The sequence below is a fragment of the Excalfactoria chinensis genome, chromosome 3, assembly GCF_039878825.1.
Source record: "Excalfactoria chinensis isolate bCotChi1 chromosome 3, bCotChi1.hap2, whole genome shotgun sequence".
Lineage (NCBI taxonomy): Eukaryota > Metazoa > Chordata > Aves > Galliformes > Phasianidae > Excalfactoria > Excalfactoria chinensis.
In genome coordinates, this window is record NC_092827.1 from 53,832,922 (window position 1) to 53,849,711 (window position 16,790).

Below are 16,790 nucleotides of genomic sequence, written 5' to 3' on the forward strand. Positions count from 1 at the left end.
TTCCAAGCTGGTTTCCACACCAACCCTAATCTCGCATCCTACACACTATCTTCCTTCATGGCTCAGGAAGCATGCCTTTCCTGGGCTTTGCAGTCAGCCCACAGCACTCTTGGGTTGGGACTGCAAGAAAAACAACACAGAAGGACTCACACAAACCCCACACAACCTTTTGTCCTCAGCAGCTTTCCACAGTTTGGTTTTAAAGTCTGATTGTTTGTGAGGCAAAAAGAGAGGATATGCGTTTTTACAAAGGGGACAACACTAGAAGTCTACATAAAGTGCAGCTAACTGAGCCCAGTTCTGGGTCTGCCTCCTTAACCCTTCACAAACGCTACAGTCACAACCCATACCATTCATGAAAGGCACACAGCTCTGTAAAGAGGCACAATGAAATGTCAGGAAAATTAGTTACATCCTTTTTAAAAGATTTTTTTTTGCTTTCTAACTGATAGCTAGAAGAAAACATTTGGGCAGAAATATCACTGCTTAAGGAAAAAGCAACAGCACGTCAGGTGAGACAACACAGCTCCCGTGACTCCCTGACACCATGCACGTCACCTGCAGCTCTGGCCCAGTCTGGGAACACTGTGTGCTCACAGGTTGCCTACGGCACAGCACCACACAAAATGCACCACCCAGCAGAAGACGTCTGCAGAACTGAGCCAGCAGTGCTGGCAATGGAGAAGTGAGCAAGAAGCTGCCTTGTTTGGTAACTGTTTGTCGCTTTTTTGTAGTTGTTTTTTTATTTTTTTAGTGTTCTGCTACTTTGCAGAATGATCTGTATAATGGTTTATAGATACCTTATGTGGTTGAATCTCAGCAAACTTGCAAATTGAAGACGGGTCTTTGAAAGAAAAGTGCCAGAAAACTTTAATGAATAGGGATGAAACAAGCCTTGTCTACAACCTAATACTTTTTGGCAGGCATTTCAAGTGTTGGCACCAATAGGGATGGACAGGAGCGAACGTACCAACAGGACAGGCAAGAACTGCCAGCATGGTAGCTCTTCCACATGCACAAAGGGAACCCACAGGCACCAGCTAAATGCTGGTCACGGGGCACTGAGGCAAAGACAAATACACAAAGCCAAGTAAATTTACTCATCAGACTATGAGAAAGAAACAGTGATGAACACTGTCTGAGTTCAGCACTCTCATAAACCACACATACGCTTATGTCCACCAGAATAAATGGGTGTCTAGACAGCCTTCCTAAGGGGGTGAATCTCCACAGGTGCTGCTAGCAAACCAGCTCATACACACAAGAGCTCCTGAATGGAGTAATATCTCTGTAACCCGCTGAGCTGGCACAGTGCTTGCTGCTTCACCTCTTCCACCCTGATGCTAGGAGGGTTCAAGGAAGAGTCTGTCTATTGGAAATGAACAATATTTCTGAAATCAGTGTTATTATGTAGCATGCAGTGAAAACAAGGATGCAGTTAAGATAGAAGAAAAAGACAAAACTCAGTGTTCAGCAGACTGAGATGTTCCCAAGCACTTAACAAGATGACACAGGATAACATACTGGCCTGAAGACCCAATAACATTTAACATGCACTTCTCTGGACTACAGATAAACCCCATTAACCACGTTCTCAATGCGTGCTCACGTAGTAAGGCTGATGCACGATAATGGGATCAGGGCTGAAATCCAGTTTAACAAGTATATTTACCATACGGCAGGCACTAATGTCCACACAAATTTTTCACTTAAAGAATAAATCTGTTCTCCGACACCAGGAAAACCTTGGCAACATATACAATAGGTAACACATACGATACATGACCTGATAACGGTTATCTCAGCTATTAGAAAATACAATAGAAAATCATAAATAGTTGGGAAGAGGATGCCCTGTTGGACATGTGAGAAAGACGCTGTCTATCTAACCAACTTTACCGTCTGCCTTCTCCTACAAAAAAGCTATATAAGCAATTACTTAATGCTATGCATATATGGAACAACGATCTGATTGCAATTTTCACCTGAAATCTTACCATATAACTTCTGAATAGACTACACAATTTTACTTCAGCTAAAGTGCTGTTTTATCTTTTTAAACAGACAGAAGTGAAGCTGTTCATTTTTTCCCAGCCTTGAGCTATTGTTAATGAAGAGACTTTCCTAAATAGCATTTCCTTTATTACCCTTTTTCACACCATTTAAAAATTGAACTATTAGTAATCCAAGTCTGAATGCTCTGAGCAGCTTGTTAGACATGCATATTCATCCTTTTATCAGCAGATTTCGTTTTTGCTAAGCCATCTCTTTACAGGCTTATTAGGGAGAGCTTGAATAATTGGGGAAGAAAATGATTACATTATACTGGAAACAACACTTGGTCTAAAGAAAGAATGTTGTTAAGAGTTTGATGGATGCCTCCAATTGTGACTAACTCCATGATTACAAGAAACAAAATAAAAATACAGCCAAGGAAAACATCAGTACTTTTATCGGACGTGCCTACGTGCTCCTGACCTCAAAAAACAGCAGCGGTACTGATAACTTACTACATGTAGGAGTTTTAAAAGCCTGTAGGATATACATAATGGGAACAGGGGATTAGGAATCACAAAGTATGGGTGTGTCAGTCCTACTCTGTTATCAACATAAGCTTCAAAAACACACATAAGAAATTCTATCACGCTTCTCTATGCACAATTTGTAGATCTTCTGCCTAGAAAAAAAAAAAAAAAGGTAACACACACAATATAATGAAATAATGCCACAAAAACATACACAACAATGCATAACAAAACCATGAAATGAAGTAATTTCCAATGCAAGCCCAAGAGTCACATTTGAAATTAAAGGGAGCTGGTAGAAATCCACAGGGATAAACTTTGCCCTCATTAGACAGTGATTCTATTTTTAGCAGTAAAGGGCTGATGTGCCCTGGGCTTTTTGGCTGATCAGCTGAAGGTTCGAATTGTAGGTTATTACAAATAATTACAGTTATATGTAAAACAAACAAGTAAAAAAATATATATATTATTTATACCTTAAACATATTATCACAGAATGGTTTGGGTTGGAAAGGACCTTTAAGATTATCTAGTTCCAATGTATTTCACTGGAGCCATATAACACAAAGTAAACCTCAAAACAATGCTCCCAGAGGGCAAGGATCCCCAGACTACAGAAGGACAACAGGTAACACAGCAGGACTGCAGCTGTGCCTGACTGCAGTGCCTCAGTGTCTCCGTTCTGGCTGTTGCCAGCTCCTGGGGGGAGCTGGGACATGCTGGTCTCTCACAACCCCTTCCTCTTTTTTGTGCATTAAACATTCAGTGCATCTCAAGTCCTGCCTTACGTTCATCAAACATACAAACTGCAAACAAAGGAACTTCAAAAAGCAAGAGGAAAAAAAAAAAAAAAAAGAAAAAAAAAAAAAAAAAGAACAACCTCAAGGTATTGTAATTCCTTTTTTAACTGATAATCAGTAACTCAAACAGGAAGAGAGCAGGATGTACCAGCTTTGCCGTTTCTGAAGCAAATCAAACATTGGAAGAGCTCTTACAATACTGAGAGACATCAATGAGCACCGGTGATGAAAGGGCTGAGGCAGGGTGGCTGCCCCACAGCCCCGTGCATTTGGAGCTCCATGCTGCTACCCCTAAGAACTCTCATGCAATTGTTTTCATCAGCTGCTTGTGACCATACAATATATATCTAGCTTCTATCTTCCTTTTTCTTTTTTTTCCCCTTTTTTCTTTTTCAAGGACTTAAGTAACTAAAATCAACATAATACACTGTGAAAAAGCTACAGCAAGCATTACTGGCAACTGTGTGCGTAACAAGCTAGAGATGCAACACCCTGAAGGTAATGATGTTTTGCCACTGTGGCTCTTGGAGCAAGGGCTGCTGCTCCTGGGCACCCCTACACCACATGGAACCTGCAGACCTGCCAACACAGCAGGCACACATATCACCTGGACACAACAAAAAGATAGAAAAAAAAGAAGTGAAAATAAACCAAGAGCAGTGTGAATAATCAACATCTTACTGGAAAGCTAAAACACCTTTGCAAACTTTCCTAAGTTTCTTTCTTTCTGCATCTTCCATCGACTCTGTCCCTATTTGCAAAAGATCTTCTCCAGTCTCATATTTACTGTGAGCTCAGTACCAACACTCTTCCCAATAAAGCCATGCAGAGATTGCTCCAAATCTTTGCTTCCATCAACAGCTTTCTTCTGCCTCTTCATACACGTATCTTTTGCATTACGATCTGGAACTATCTTCCCATATCTCCCCACCTCATCGACTCTAAGAAAACCCATTACTTTTTCTTCCATATCTTAATTTCATTTTTTTCATTGCTGTTATATAATAGCCTTCTGTAATTACTTTTAATTCACTGTTTTGAGATACACCATGTAAGTAAGATACCGTAGTCACTTTGCATTACATTATTAACTGTACCCAGGAAATTAAAAATACACTTGTGTGTTGCTATTATTAATCTTTACTTTCAATTTGAGGACATTCTTAAAAGCAACAAGCAGTGCCAGATGCTCAATATCAAATCTTGATTGTTGCTTTGGAGTATTCAAATGAGTCAAATGACAAAGTAAGTAAAGCCAGCATTATAAGCAGCAGATAGATCAGAAATAAGACTTGTTAAGATGAAGAGTTTGGTTGGTGCTTTTTACGAACCAGACTGCCCTTGTGAAGGGGGTGATTGCGTATTTGGGAGAGAAGACAGAATAATCAGGGAGATGACACTTCTTAGGAGAATCTGTTACTAGCGGCAGTCTCAACAGCAGCAACCCTTGCTGACTTGATTGAGGAACTTGGTTCTTCACCAGAGGGCAGCAGGCATGGAACAGGCTACCCAGGACACCTCTTTCACACACAGGGCTTAAATATGGGTGGTCCTTCATGAAATCATGAGGTCGACTTGATGATCCTTGTGGGTCCCTTCCAACTCAGGATACTCTGTGATTATGAAAATGCAAGGATGATTCACTAGAAGCAGGGTGAGAGGGCAGCTGCCCATCTGTAGCCACAATGGATAGCCAAGCAGGCTATTAGAGCACAAACACACAACACAAAAATGAAGGAGTCACACCTCTAACAGCTTATTTCACAACTTGTATTAAATGATGACAGAAAGTTGGTGGGTCGGCTTATTAAACTCATTACCATGGCAACAGGAAAAGAAAGAAGTCATCTCCCTTCTCCCATTGGATGCCTGAAGAGGAAAGCATACTTCTGACTCCGAGCAGCAGCAACCTCCCTTCAACCCAAAAAGCTTAGCATGAGACACAATGCATGGGAGGGCTTCAATATAAAAACAAAGCAACCTGTGCTACTCTACAAACGTTGCTATCAAAAACATCCACCAAAAGGCTGCCAACCCAAGCCCATGTCCTTCTGTGCAGGAAATTCTGCCCAGCTTCTCTACTGTAACTGACACCACCGAGAATCAAGGGGGCCCCCAAGAGTAAAACAATAGAAAAGACTAACGGATTCCAATTCATATCAAGCGAGGTCATTTTTTGCCACGTATTTCTAGAAGTGCTTCAATTTTATACCTCAGAATGTCTCTTTATGTTTGACATAAAATACAACCCTTAAATATAAAAAAAAAAACATAAAAAAAAAAAAAAAAGAAAGCAATAATACTAACATGCTAGTGAAGGAGTGAGGATGCTGAACCTAATGTATAAAAAACCCAAACAATTCAGTAATCACGTTTTTCACTGCACAGCCTGCTATCGCCAAGCTGACACACGGATTTTGGTCAAACATCAACTCAGCCCCTCCTGGCACCCACCCCCCCTTCCCCTTCTGTACCACCTCCCTCTCCTATATCTCTGGGCAATGCCACAGGCACTGGGACCTCAGAGTCACCACTCCCAGCTATGAGTCCATTTCCCCTAGTACTCACTAATGCAGATTTTCCTTATCACTGCTGTATGTCACACACTTCTGCTGAGGAAAGCTTATCTCTCAGCAAAGTATACTGAAAGAACTCAAACAATATTTTATATCAAATATAATAATTTTTCAACCTAAAGTGTCACAGTTTGATGAAAATCATATTTATGCAAGGTAAGCCAGCTTAGAATCCATTTCTTAAGAGTTATGGCTAGATACAGCCTGCATAATTTATAACAGATCGCAAAACACATTTTTTTTTCTTTTAAAAAAAAAGTAAATTCTGGGATTTGTAGATCATGGCATCAAATTCCAGTAGAAAGTGTAATGACAAAAATATGTGGCCACTACCATGGAAAGATTAGTCTAACGAGGAGCAGTACGAAATCATAGTATTTCAATCCAGGACAAAAATCAGACTCTAAGAATGCTCGTGACTCCAGGGATCAATAATATATCCATATGCTGTGTAACTTTTAGTATCCATTACATAAGCCTTAATTTTTACAAAAAACATTGATTTGTTCTTTTCCTATCTTTAACACAAACCTTTCTGGATTGCTGCTTTATGCAGAATACCAAATTAATGGTTGAAGTGAACTGTTCTTACAATTACAGCGTTGGATTTTGCTACAAAATGATTTGAACACATGTGGTAGAACTGCTCCAGTCTACCAGTAACTTTTCCTTCTTGGCACCTGGAACTACAGCTCTGCAAACACTAAAAAAAAAAAAAAAAAAGGAGAAAATACCACCTCCAAAAAGCAAATCAAATGGATGAGCTTCACAAAGCCACTTGGGAAGAGCAGCTATCTGAACACCTGCCACAAGGAAACACACCAATTAATATATCCCATTGTCAACAGGTTTCAATATCAGTCTGTTTACTAGAAGAAAATGGGGAAAAAAAATATCTGCAATTTCAAGCAATGCTGTCAAAAATAAGTCCCCCACTAGACTACTCTTCCCATACACTGACATGCTTGCGCCAGGGAAAGATTTTCCCTTAGACAGCTCTGACAGTGCAATGCAAAATGAATCACGGGACATATCAAAAACACAAATCATGACATGGAAGAATCAACGTAACTTTCCAAGTCTATACTTCTGGTAATTTCAGAATTACATATCCTGAAATTACATATTTTGACAGAATATACTTTCTTCGGACTACAGATCATGTTAAATTTGAGGCTGAACAGATCAATATAGATTTTTGTACTCTGAAGTCACTTTACACATATTTTATCTGTCCCTTTAGATTCCTTTTTAAAGGAAAAAAGGACAGTAAGTTTACACAAATGAGGATGATCATTCAAGACTAGACTCCAAAACAATGAAACTGTGGCACGCTTTTATACTTCAAATTCTATTTGTAAATTTCCCAGAGCACATGGCCATTCCACGCATGAAATGAATTACACACATATCCACATGAGCTTTTACGTATATATGATATGAAAATGAGAGCAACTTCTGATCAGGAGAACAACACAAGAATATCTTAGATCTCCAGCTCAGATCCAAGCTGTTCAACCAACGGGGTCGAGAACACCTCATGGCAACAATTCCATGACAGCCATGAGGCAGTGGCACTGTCCTTGGAGTCATGCTGCTGCAGAGCATGCCCAGAGTCACAACAGTACCAGTAGACATGCCAAGGGCTGAGGAAAGATAAGGCTTTGAAAAGAAATCTAAATCTGTTCATGCAGGAAAAACAGGGTATTTCAGGGGTGAAACTCCACGGCACAGAAAAGTGATGTTTTGAAGCCTTCAAAAAGCAACAAAGAAACCAACACAACAACTTCAATTCACCTTTTCAAATTTCCCTTTCCAAAATAAAGAAAAACCGAGATCTTATTCCTTATAAAATTCTCAGAACGCAGCTGTGTAACAGGCATGAGAGAAGGAAATATTTCATTTCTAAATTCCAATTAAGGTCCTAAGCACGTAGTACTACTACTACTTCCACAGCCTTCATCACTACACACATCTCCCCAGTTCCCACCTCAGACCCCCTTCCAGAATACTTCCCGCCAGAACAGAAGTTTAAAACCATCCTGTTCCCTTCTTCCTCAGGAAGACATTGGCGTTGGCATGGTCCATTCTCCAGCAGGCACCTGGTTTGAATGGGGAAATGGCCACAGGCTGCTGCATGAGTGAATTCTTGTGGTTGCCAGCATCTACCAAAACCTCTTGAGTAAGAAACTGTGACAAAAAATAAACCTGACTGATTAAAAAAAGATGCATGTATATGCGTTTGGACAGCAGGAAGTTTTTACCTAACTTACTGAAAAAAAAAATATATATATATATATAACCCCTTTGCAAATTAAACCTTCAGGCAAGAGTGTCCAGCTGGTTGACCTCAATAAGGAAGGCAGGAAAAATCTGGGCTTTCCTCATTACTTAGGCTTCATGCTTCTTTATCTCACATAAGCGTGCTAAAGAAGCAGCGATTCTCCAAAGACTAAAAAAATGCACAAAATAATCCAAGCCACTGTAGCTGAGGTGCAGACAGCATGTGCCCCTCCTGGGGAGTGGGCTTCTGGCTTCATGGAAGCTTCAGCACCACAAGCACTAGTCTCCATCTTCACTATCAGGTGTGGCTACAACTGCCATTGTATCTTTTCATTTTAGCAGTTACTGATGAGTTTAGAGTAAGCATGGATTAAAACTTAGAAATGGAAAGGAACCAGGATGCCAAGCTGGGAAGGGATTCCCAACAGATTTCTCCATTAGGAGGATTTCCAGGTCAAGAAAGCCTTCAAGACAAGCAGCCTATAGAAAGATATTGCTGTATCTTCCCATATCTTGCCACATGTAACAACAGAGTAGCACAGGAAAAAGAGCAAGAGAGCACAGAAGGATGTCAGCAAGGTCTGAGGTCCCTGTTACAGCAGGACATTTATGAAATGAAACTTACAAGTGCAGCACACCCGATGCCAGAAGGGGACAGGAAAAGCCCAGGAGTCCCAACCAGCCCAAGCCTGCAAGATTTCTCTGTCAACAGTGTCTGTTGCTCAGTTTAAATGGAAGGATAAAGAGCAGGGCACACTTGCAAGCCTGTGTGGTGCCAGGAGGACCTGCAGGGCACCTGTTCCTCACTCTGTCTTTCCCTGCAGCAGAACGAAACAGACAAATATCAGACAGTGCAAATAAGTACGTAAAGGGATAATTTTTCCTGGTCCTCACAGACAGACCACCAGAAGCACTTAAATGCGAGATGACTGCTTCATACAGTACATATGCAGTCCAGCACCCAGACCTCCAGTTAGCTCTAAAGACCACCGCTACAAACCTTATTTACTAGCTACAGAAATTCTGACCAAAACTATCAAAACTTATCAAGAGGCATCTTAAGAAACACTTCTTTGTCCACATTATCCTGTTTGGAAGCCTGTTCCACAACTTCCCTCCTCAGATGGTTCGGGATCTTTTAATGTCAGACTTCAATTAATTCACAGCTCTCTCAAAACCATTCATCTTAGGCCAATACTGTACTTGAACTTCAACAAGTTTCCTCTCTCATCGTGATATTTACATCCCAAGCTACTAGCTAGACTAAATAAGCCACGCTTTTGTAACCACTCTGCATAAGACTGGCAATTAAGCTTGAACTACTTTCAAGTCTCAAGTTCCAAATAAGTTACAAAAGAGCTCTAAAATGCCAGGAACATTTTCTGAATTGTTTAAAATACAGATAGAAAAGAGTGGGATGCTCCAGAGGACAGGGAGTCAGACAGCACTAGGACAGCATTAAAATAAGATGCCTGGGGTAATTATAGGCTGTTTCACCAGACATAAACCACAGGCAGGACCGCAGCTGTGACAGGACTCTGAATAAAAGAACTAATAAAATTCCCATCTCTTAATGCCAGGCAATGTGCTTTCACAGGAAGCAGATCTCCTATTTGACCAAAGTTTATGGCATTTCCCCAGAAGCACATCAGTCTTGTACACAAATGCTGCTTGGAAAGGAAAAAAAAAAAAAAGCTACTGTAGACAAGTGACAAGCATAGACAGCACAAATCTGGTAAATCTGGTAATGCTATACTCAAGCAATGCAAAACCATTACTAAGCTTAAACTGCTGAAAAATGTGTGAAGATATTTATAGGCTTCAAGTATGTGCACGCTGTTTCAAAGACTACTTCAATGTGAAATTCTTTCAATACTTATGCATCCCATCAGCTGTGCATGCTACGTTCTTCTTATGTTTTCATATTCTTCAATCTCCATGGTCTTACTGTTTAAAATTAAGTGTTGGCTTCTTGTTGCGCTTTGGTAGAAATTCACTGCCCTCTCCTATTGTGATGAACAGCAATTACCATCTGTATGTACTGTGGTCACAAGCCTCCAGGTGATATTGGGTTGGTAGTGTTTAAAAATCAAACATCAGCAGGTCAAGGAAAACAGCTGATGATCATTCACCAATGATTCATTTGCCATTAGTCCCTCCTCAAGATTACAGCACTGTGTGAATTGTGCAAAGGAGTCCTACTGCAGCCTGCAGTGAAGCAGACAAGGAGCAGAAAGGGAGGGAATGCATTAAATGCCCACGTGAAAGTAAAATTAGAGGCAAAGACGCGTGTTAATTATATGGTTGTGACAGCAGACAAGTCAATTTTCATAAACTCTTTAAGACTGAAGAACTACACCTGACTAGACCACGAGCATCATGTGTTTCTGTCTGTTTGCTCACCTGCGGCTGTGCTTAAAAAGCACAAGCTACATTCAAATACTGAAAGCTCTCCTGATCTCCTCATTTCTGATTATCTGCTGAAGATCTGCTGAAGGTGAGGTTCTATACTAACTGCTTTCACAGCTAAACTCATGCAGCCTGCTTTGTTTCCACGTCAGTTTAGGGTAGCAGAGCAAAATACCCCTGTGCCCTGGGAAGGGCTGGCATGCCTACTGCAGGAGATGTTTATCTAACACCTGATTACATTCTGCCCAACTTCACCCACTGCCATCAGCCTCCTTAAAATCTTAAAGGAAAAAATACATGCCCACACCCTGTTCTGTTACCAAAATAAGAAAAACGCAAACACACCAAACAAAAGGCATTCATTTGTTAGGTTCTGAGCATTTGGTGGCCTGTCAGGGCAGTCAAATGAAGCAGTCCCAAGGAGCGTAATGCATTTGACCAATAAGATAAACAAACATCATTAGGGGCCCCCTCCCCATGATGGGGCCAAGAGCTGGGGAGCAGCTCTCCTCTACCCAGCCCTCACTGCAGAAGTGTCTCTGGGCTTCCATTTGCCACTCCAGCTGCACACAGACCCAGGGAATAGGTGGAGCTGAGAGGCACTGCCTCAGTGCCCAGCTGCCTTGAAAGCTCACTTCTACACATGCTGCCCTCCTTCACATGCGCTCCTTTCCAATTTAGTTAGCTACTTAAGAGACAAAACAGAACTACATAAGGATCTTCAATGCTGTGCTCCCTAGGACCCAACTAACTTCAGGGAGAATTTTCCTATTCAAACCTCCCATCTTCCTTTCATTATGCTTGATTTTATTCTGTACTTTCAGACACAGTTCAAAGCAATCTCTTCATTGCTCTCTGATACAGAGGACAGATCTGCACTAGGTGATATGAACACACATAGCCACGTATGGATCTCTTCACCCTTGCTCCTTCCCTCAGCAAAGGATAAAAGAGTTGTTTAATCAACAAAAAGAATCAAACTTCAAGCAAGCTTAAACTCTAAAATCCCTTCTGTATTGATGTAAAAATTGATTTGTTTCGCAGCATATGAACATACCATATCTGACAGATCTCTCCATTACTGTCCTGCCACGCAAAGAATTCTGGCAGATGTAGCTGTTAAGACCAAGTTATGCAAAGACTTCCCTCAGTGGCAGCCAACAGCCGCCTCACAGGTGAACCAGACAGCAATAGCATAGATGGGAACAGGAGAAGTGGCACAGAGAACAGCCTGGAAACAGCATAGCAGAAAGAGTAATTCAATGGAGTAGCAGAGAAATGAAGAACAGAGCAGAGAGCTTCCTATAGCCACGGGCTCACCAACTTAAACAGTCACATATCTGATACTTAACTCTGATTTGCTTGTACTAATTCCACGTATTTTCAAATTGCTTTTATATTTTGAAGATTTGCAGATAAGAAGCAAGCCCAAAGTTGTTTTCCCTATTGAAATCATGCATATGACAAAGAAATAACCACAAAAAGAATGGATCTGACTCACAAGCCCAACTGTGATTACACACAGTCTGAGACAGGATTAAAAAACTGAAATGAAGTCAAGGGAACAAATACCACACAATCAATCAGTTCTTTTCTTAGATTTAAACTAATGCCTAAGTTCTGCAAAGGACCTTCACTCAGACAGATTCTTCCATCTAGGAGACTACAAGTCCCTTCCCTCACTTGGGATTGATGCATGTGAAAAAAAGTAGTAAGTAAAAGACAGAAAGAAGTAAGCAAGTTTTACAAAATTTTGCTTGCCCAGTTCAACTTGGAAAACGCATTTGTTTAAAGGAGAAAATCTGTTTCTGATTTCAAACATTGGATATTTTATGAGAACGTTGCCAAGAAAAGAATCTAAGGAATGCCTTTACATGCACAGAACACATGAGACAACTGGTGAGCAGGCCTGTGATCCTTTAAACAAATAAATAATAAAACAAAATCTCCATTTCTACCATGAAGTCCTTTCTCTAGGGAGCAAGCAGCACATGCCTGGGATTTTTCATGGATAACTTCCATCATAACTTCTTGCTATTATTAGTATAAAAGACTTCCCTCAAATCCACAGCTGTAAGGCAAGCAATGATGGAAAATACTTCCCATGCACAGGCCAGCAGAAAGCACAAATGTCTGCTTCACAGTGTTTCTTGGCACTACTTTCCTTCAAGCAAAACTATAAATCAAAGAGAAACTCCAGGCAAATATAACAGGAACGTGACCTCATTTTTAGCACATGCCAACAAATTGCAGCTCGTGAACCTTCTAGGAATCAAGCCTTTTGGAAGAGGATTCAATCTTCCATTTATCTCTAATTCCGAATACTGGTAACAACTGGATTACAATGCTCTGTAGGTGCTCTGACCAAGCACTGATGCAGCTCCTGTTGTGTGTACCAGGGTGAGCTCAGCAGCTGTGCCACAGAACCAAGAGGCACACCGCCACCTTGGTGGTGAGGCAGAGGTATGCACCACCCATCTCATTCTCTCCCAAGCATCTCATGGATAATGGAGAAGGGTGCTGCAAGGAGAGGCTCTGTGCCAATGTGCCACCACTAGGGACTGTGCAAAGAGAGTAGAAAAAGCTACAAGGGGGAAAAGAAAAATAAGAGGCAGCTCCATGCCCAGGTCCCTGAAGGTATCAATCTTCAGGGATTTCATCGGCTGATCCTATGCATAGAACACACTCACACCCACCAAGCACACCAACTTTGTCACTCCACAAACTCAGCACCCACAACTCGCCATATCAAGGCTGCTCATCATAAGACTGAAAAAAAACCAAAACCAACAAGGTATGAGCCAGGGCAGCATGTAAACAACTTCACCACCCCTCCCTTCAGAGCCTAAACAAAAACAGTATCTGAGAGACAGACCTGCTGTGCAGCTTCAAAGACAAACAAATCCTCCCCCTCGATGAGTTCCCAAGCAATTCTCTCCACCACGTGCTGAGGTTAACAGAAAGAAATCAATAGCAATGCCCCAGCTGATTATTTCAGGATCCTCAATTTTAAACCCAAGTTAATAATGTACTGCATGGTAACCAGTGCTCTTCAAGGTAGGGAGAGAAGCCTACTGCAATCTAATAAAATAGCGGCTTAGAGAAAATAGTATGTAAGGGCACACAAAGAGGAACAGCACTCCAAACATGTGTCTGCTCAACACAGCTTCCCAATGCCTTGGCTGGTTTGAAGCTCGGCACTCCCGCAGGCTTTGTGTCTCACAACTAACAGCTTGCCCTACAAACACAACCTGAACAATTTGAGAGCAGTTTGCACACATTCAACTAGTGATGCATTGAAAAGCACGGATACTTTTGCTTTATTATGAATTTCACCATACAGAATTATTGCTGGACAAAAGACTTCTCTGAAAACCTTGCTCCTGGGTTCATTTTCAACCAGGTGCTCAAAAATACAGAAGAGCAAGTGAGCAAGTCCTACCAGCTGCCTTGTTACCCAAAATGGTTTATCTGCTATGCCCTTTATTTAAACAACTTCTGGTCTGTATCTCTAAGTTAATGCTTTAAAAGGTTTCCACTGTCACTGTTTCTAAATTCCAGTGATCCACTGAATTATGTCATGGACTGAAAACCCCTTGCTCTGCAGTTTAAATAGAGCTGTTTTGTTTTGGTTGGTTGGTTTGTGCTTGGTACACAGCAGCAATTCCATTTAAGATAAACCGACACACAGCAAAATCGTGCCATTACATTAAATAACGTTTAGTCTAGAAACACGCGTTCACTACTTCAAAACCGGTAGGAAAGAAACTTCGTTCCTGCTTTTTCATTAACAGTTGGCGAGCGGACCGAGATCCTTAGCGCAAATAGAAGTCATTGGGAGAGCGAAAGGAATCGGCGTTTTGAACGACCCCGAGAGAGGAGCGAAATACTTAGAGCACGGGCTGACAAGCAGCCAAGCATTGAACCCGACCGGCTATTCTTTCAGTAGGAAAGGGTGTGTTTTACAGCTCCTAAACTCCTCCTTACAACAGCTCCGCGCTGTCGGCTTTCAACTATTGCACCTCGGTAACAAAAAGCCGCAACACCGAGTTTGAATAAAAACATTAGTAGAACGTTATCAGGAATTCCAGTTAAAACCTTCGCCCCCCCCCCGAGGCTCCCTAGCAGCCCCAGTCCCTGGGCCCTGAGACCCCCGGGAGCCGCAGCCCACCGCCCCGAGCGGCAGGACCCGAGTCTCCGCTCCGGCACACGCCCGTCCTTTTGTCTGCCGGCACCGCAGCGTCCCCGCGGACTGCCGGTCCCGCTCCCTGCTCACAAAAGGCGCAATACATCCGCGCTCTTCTCGGCAGAGCGTTGAATAAACGAATCAACTTTTTTCCTTTTTTTTTTTTTTTCTCTTTTCTTCTTTTTTTCCTGTGCCCCCCGCCCCCCCCCCAAAGGATAAACATCTCAGAGCTGCAGCCCCTCCTCCATCCCACACAACCCAGCCGGAAACGAGCGCGGGGCTCGGCCCCGCTCACCCTTCAGGCAGAACATCCCGCACCGCTTCGAGCCGCGCCGAGCTGAGCTGAGCTCCCGCAGCCGCCACCCGGCCCCGCCCGGCCCCGGCCGGCAGATGCAAGGCGGCTCGGGAAAGGGGGAGATGAAAGGGCCGCGGTCAGCTTCCGTCCATCCCAGCTGCTCTCTGCATGTGCCAATTAACGGGCAGGCATTGAATCACATCACCAAGGCTGGAAAAGACCTCCAAGTTCATCCAGTCCAACCGTCCACCTACTACCAATATTTATCACTAAACCGTGTCCCTCAGTACAACATCTAAACGTTCCTTAAACGCCTCCAGGAACAGCGCCTTAGCCACCTCCATGGGCAGCCCATTCCAGCACCTGACCACTCTTTTGGAGAAGAAATTTCTCCTAGCATCCAACCTGAACCTCCCCTGGCGCAACTTGAAGCCATTCCCTCTAGTACTGTCACTCATTACACAGAGGCCGACCCCCACCTCACCAGAGCCTCCATTCAGGTTGTTGAGAGAGACAAGATCTCCCCTGAGCCTCCTCCAGACTGAACAATGGGAGTTCCCTCAGCTGCTCCTCTGTTCTCCAGACCTTTCACCAGCTAGGGAGTCGTGCTTGTAGATCTCTTCCAACTCCCAACACACTGTGATGCGACTCTAAAAATCACAGGGGATGCAGCTCAAAGAATTTCTTGCAGAATCCCCTTTTCTGCACAAGCGACTTATAGGAAGACAAGTGCTCAACCTTAGGCTTTGTTTTTATATGGGACACAAATTGCTGCCCTGTTTGGTGTTCATTTTTATAGGGCCTGACCCTAAACAGCAAAGTAATGTGGGAACAATGCAAGGTAAGGGTCAGGGTGACTCCTTTGCTAAGTGAGAACTGCAGCCCTCTTCAAAAGCATTACTTGTCCTAAAATTCCTCAGTAAAGCCACACTGTGATAAAGGACATAAGCAAATACACCATCTTTGCGAAGGGCTCCAGAGAAAAACCCTGGTGCAGACACCTTAAGAACAAGAGTTTAAACCACAGATGCTGAGGCAGAGTTTGTGAGATGCTGAGTACCATTAGGCATGCTTAGGTCTAAAAGTGTCACATTTCAGTGATCTGTCATCGTGCAAGAAAAGCTGCTTCGTTTTAGAGCAGGATGCTGCATCCAAAATGTGGGGACATTACAACAGAGCAGCCCCAAACCCAAACTAATACAGCTTAGTCTACCTGTTCTTTTCCAAATTCTGATAGAAAGACTACAGACTAATTTCAAGACTTCCCTATGCTCAAAGAAACAAAAGGCCTTTTCCTCTTAATTCTGTTTTGTGGTGTTCTAGGCATACACGTGCAATTTCCTATCATAACTCTTCAGAGGGTGCCAGGAACAAACACTCTATGTAGGCAAAACAAACAGAACCATATTGTAGCTGGAGGAAGGTAACTTGGATACCAGAGGGATTTAAAGGTTCAATCTTGTTAAATCTACTCATTAATTACCTGGAAGAGGAAGCGAGCAGTGCATCAGTGCTATTCACAGGGGACTGGGAGCAGCTGCAGCACTCTGGTGGGGATCGAGAAATACTATGGGGGTCACAGACATGAGCAAAAATGCACTAAAAAGAGGCAAAACCAGCAATCAAACAGCATAAACAGTGGGGAAAAATGTACATTCAAAAAGCAGCCACTCTCTGGTACTCTGTTCTATCTACCATTTCTTTGCCCTCATCAGT

The 16,790-nt window shown here is 42.4% G+C and overlaps 1 protein-coding gene across 11 annotated transcripts in view; it reads right to left on the bottom strand.

The window, feature by feature from the left end:
- Positions 1 to 16,790, bottom strand: part of NHSL1 (NHS like 1) — a 164,901-nt gene that overhangs the window by 67,876 nt on the left and 80,235 nt on the right. The window contains exon 1 of one of the 11 annotated variants that reach the window (XM_072331384.1): positions 15,075 to 15,129. The exons of the other annotated variants lie outside the window; for them this stretch is intronic. Coding sequence (XP_072187485.1) covers positions 15,075 to 15,090 — 16 coding nt within the window. The 5' untranslated portion in view covers positions 15,091 to 15,129. Of the gene's footprint in view, positions 1 to 15,074; positions 15,130 to 16,790 lie in introns of those variants that run through there. 11 annotated transcript variants of the gene reach the window in all.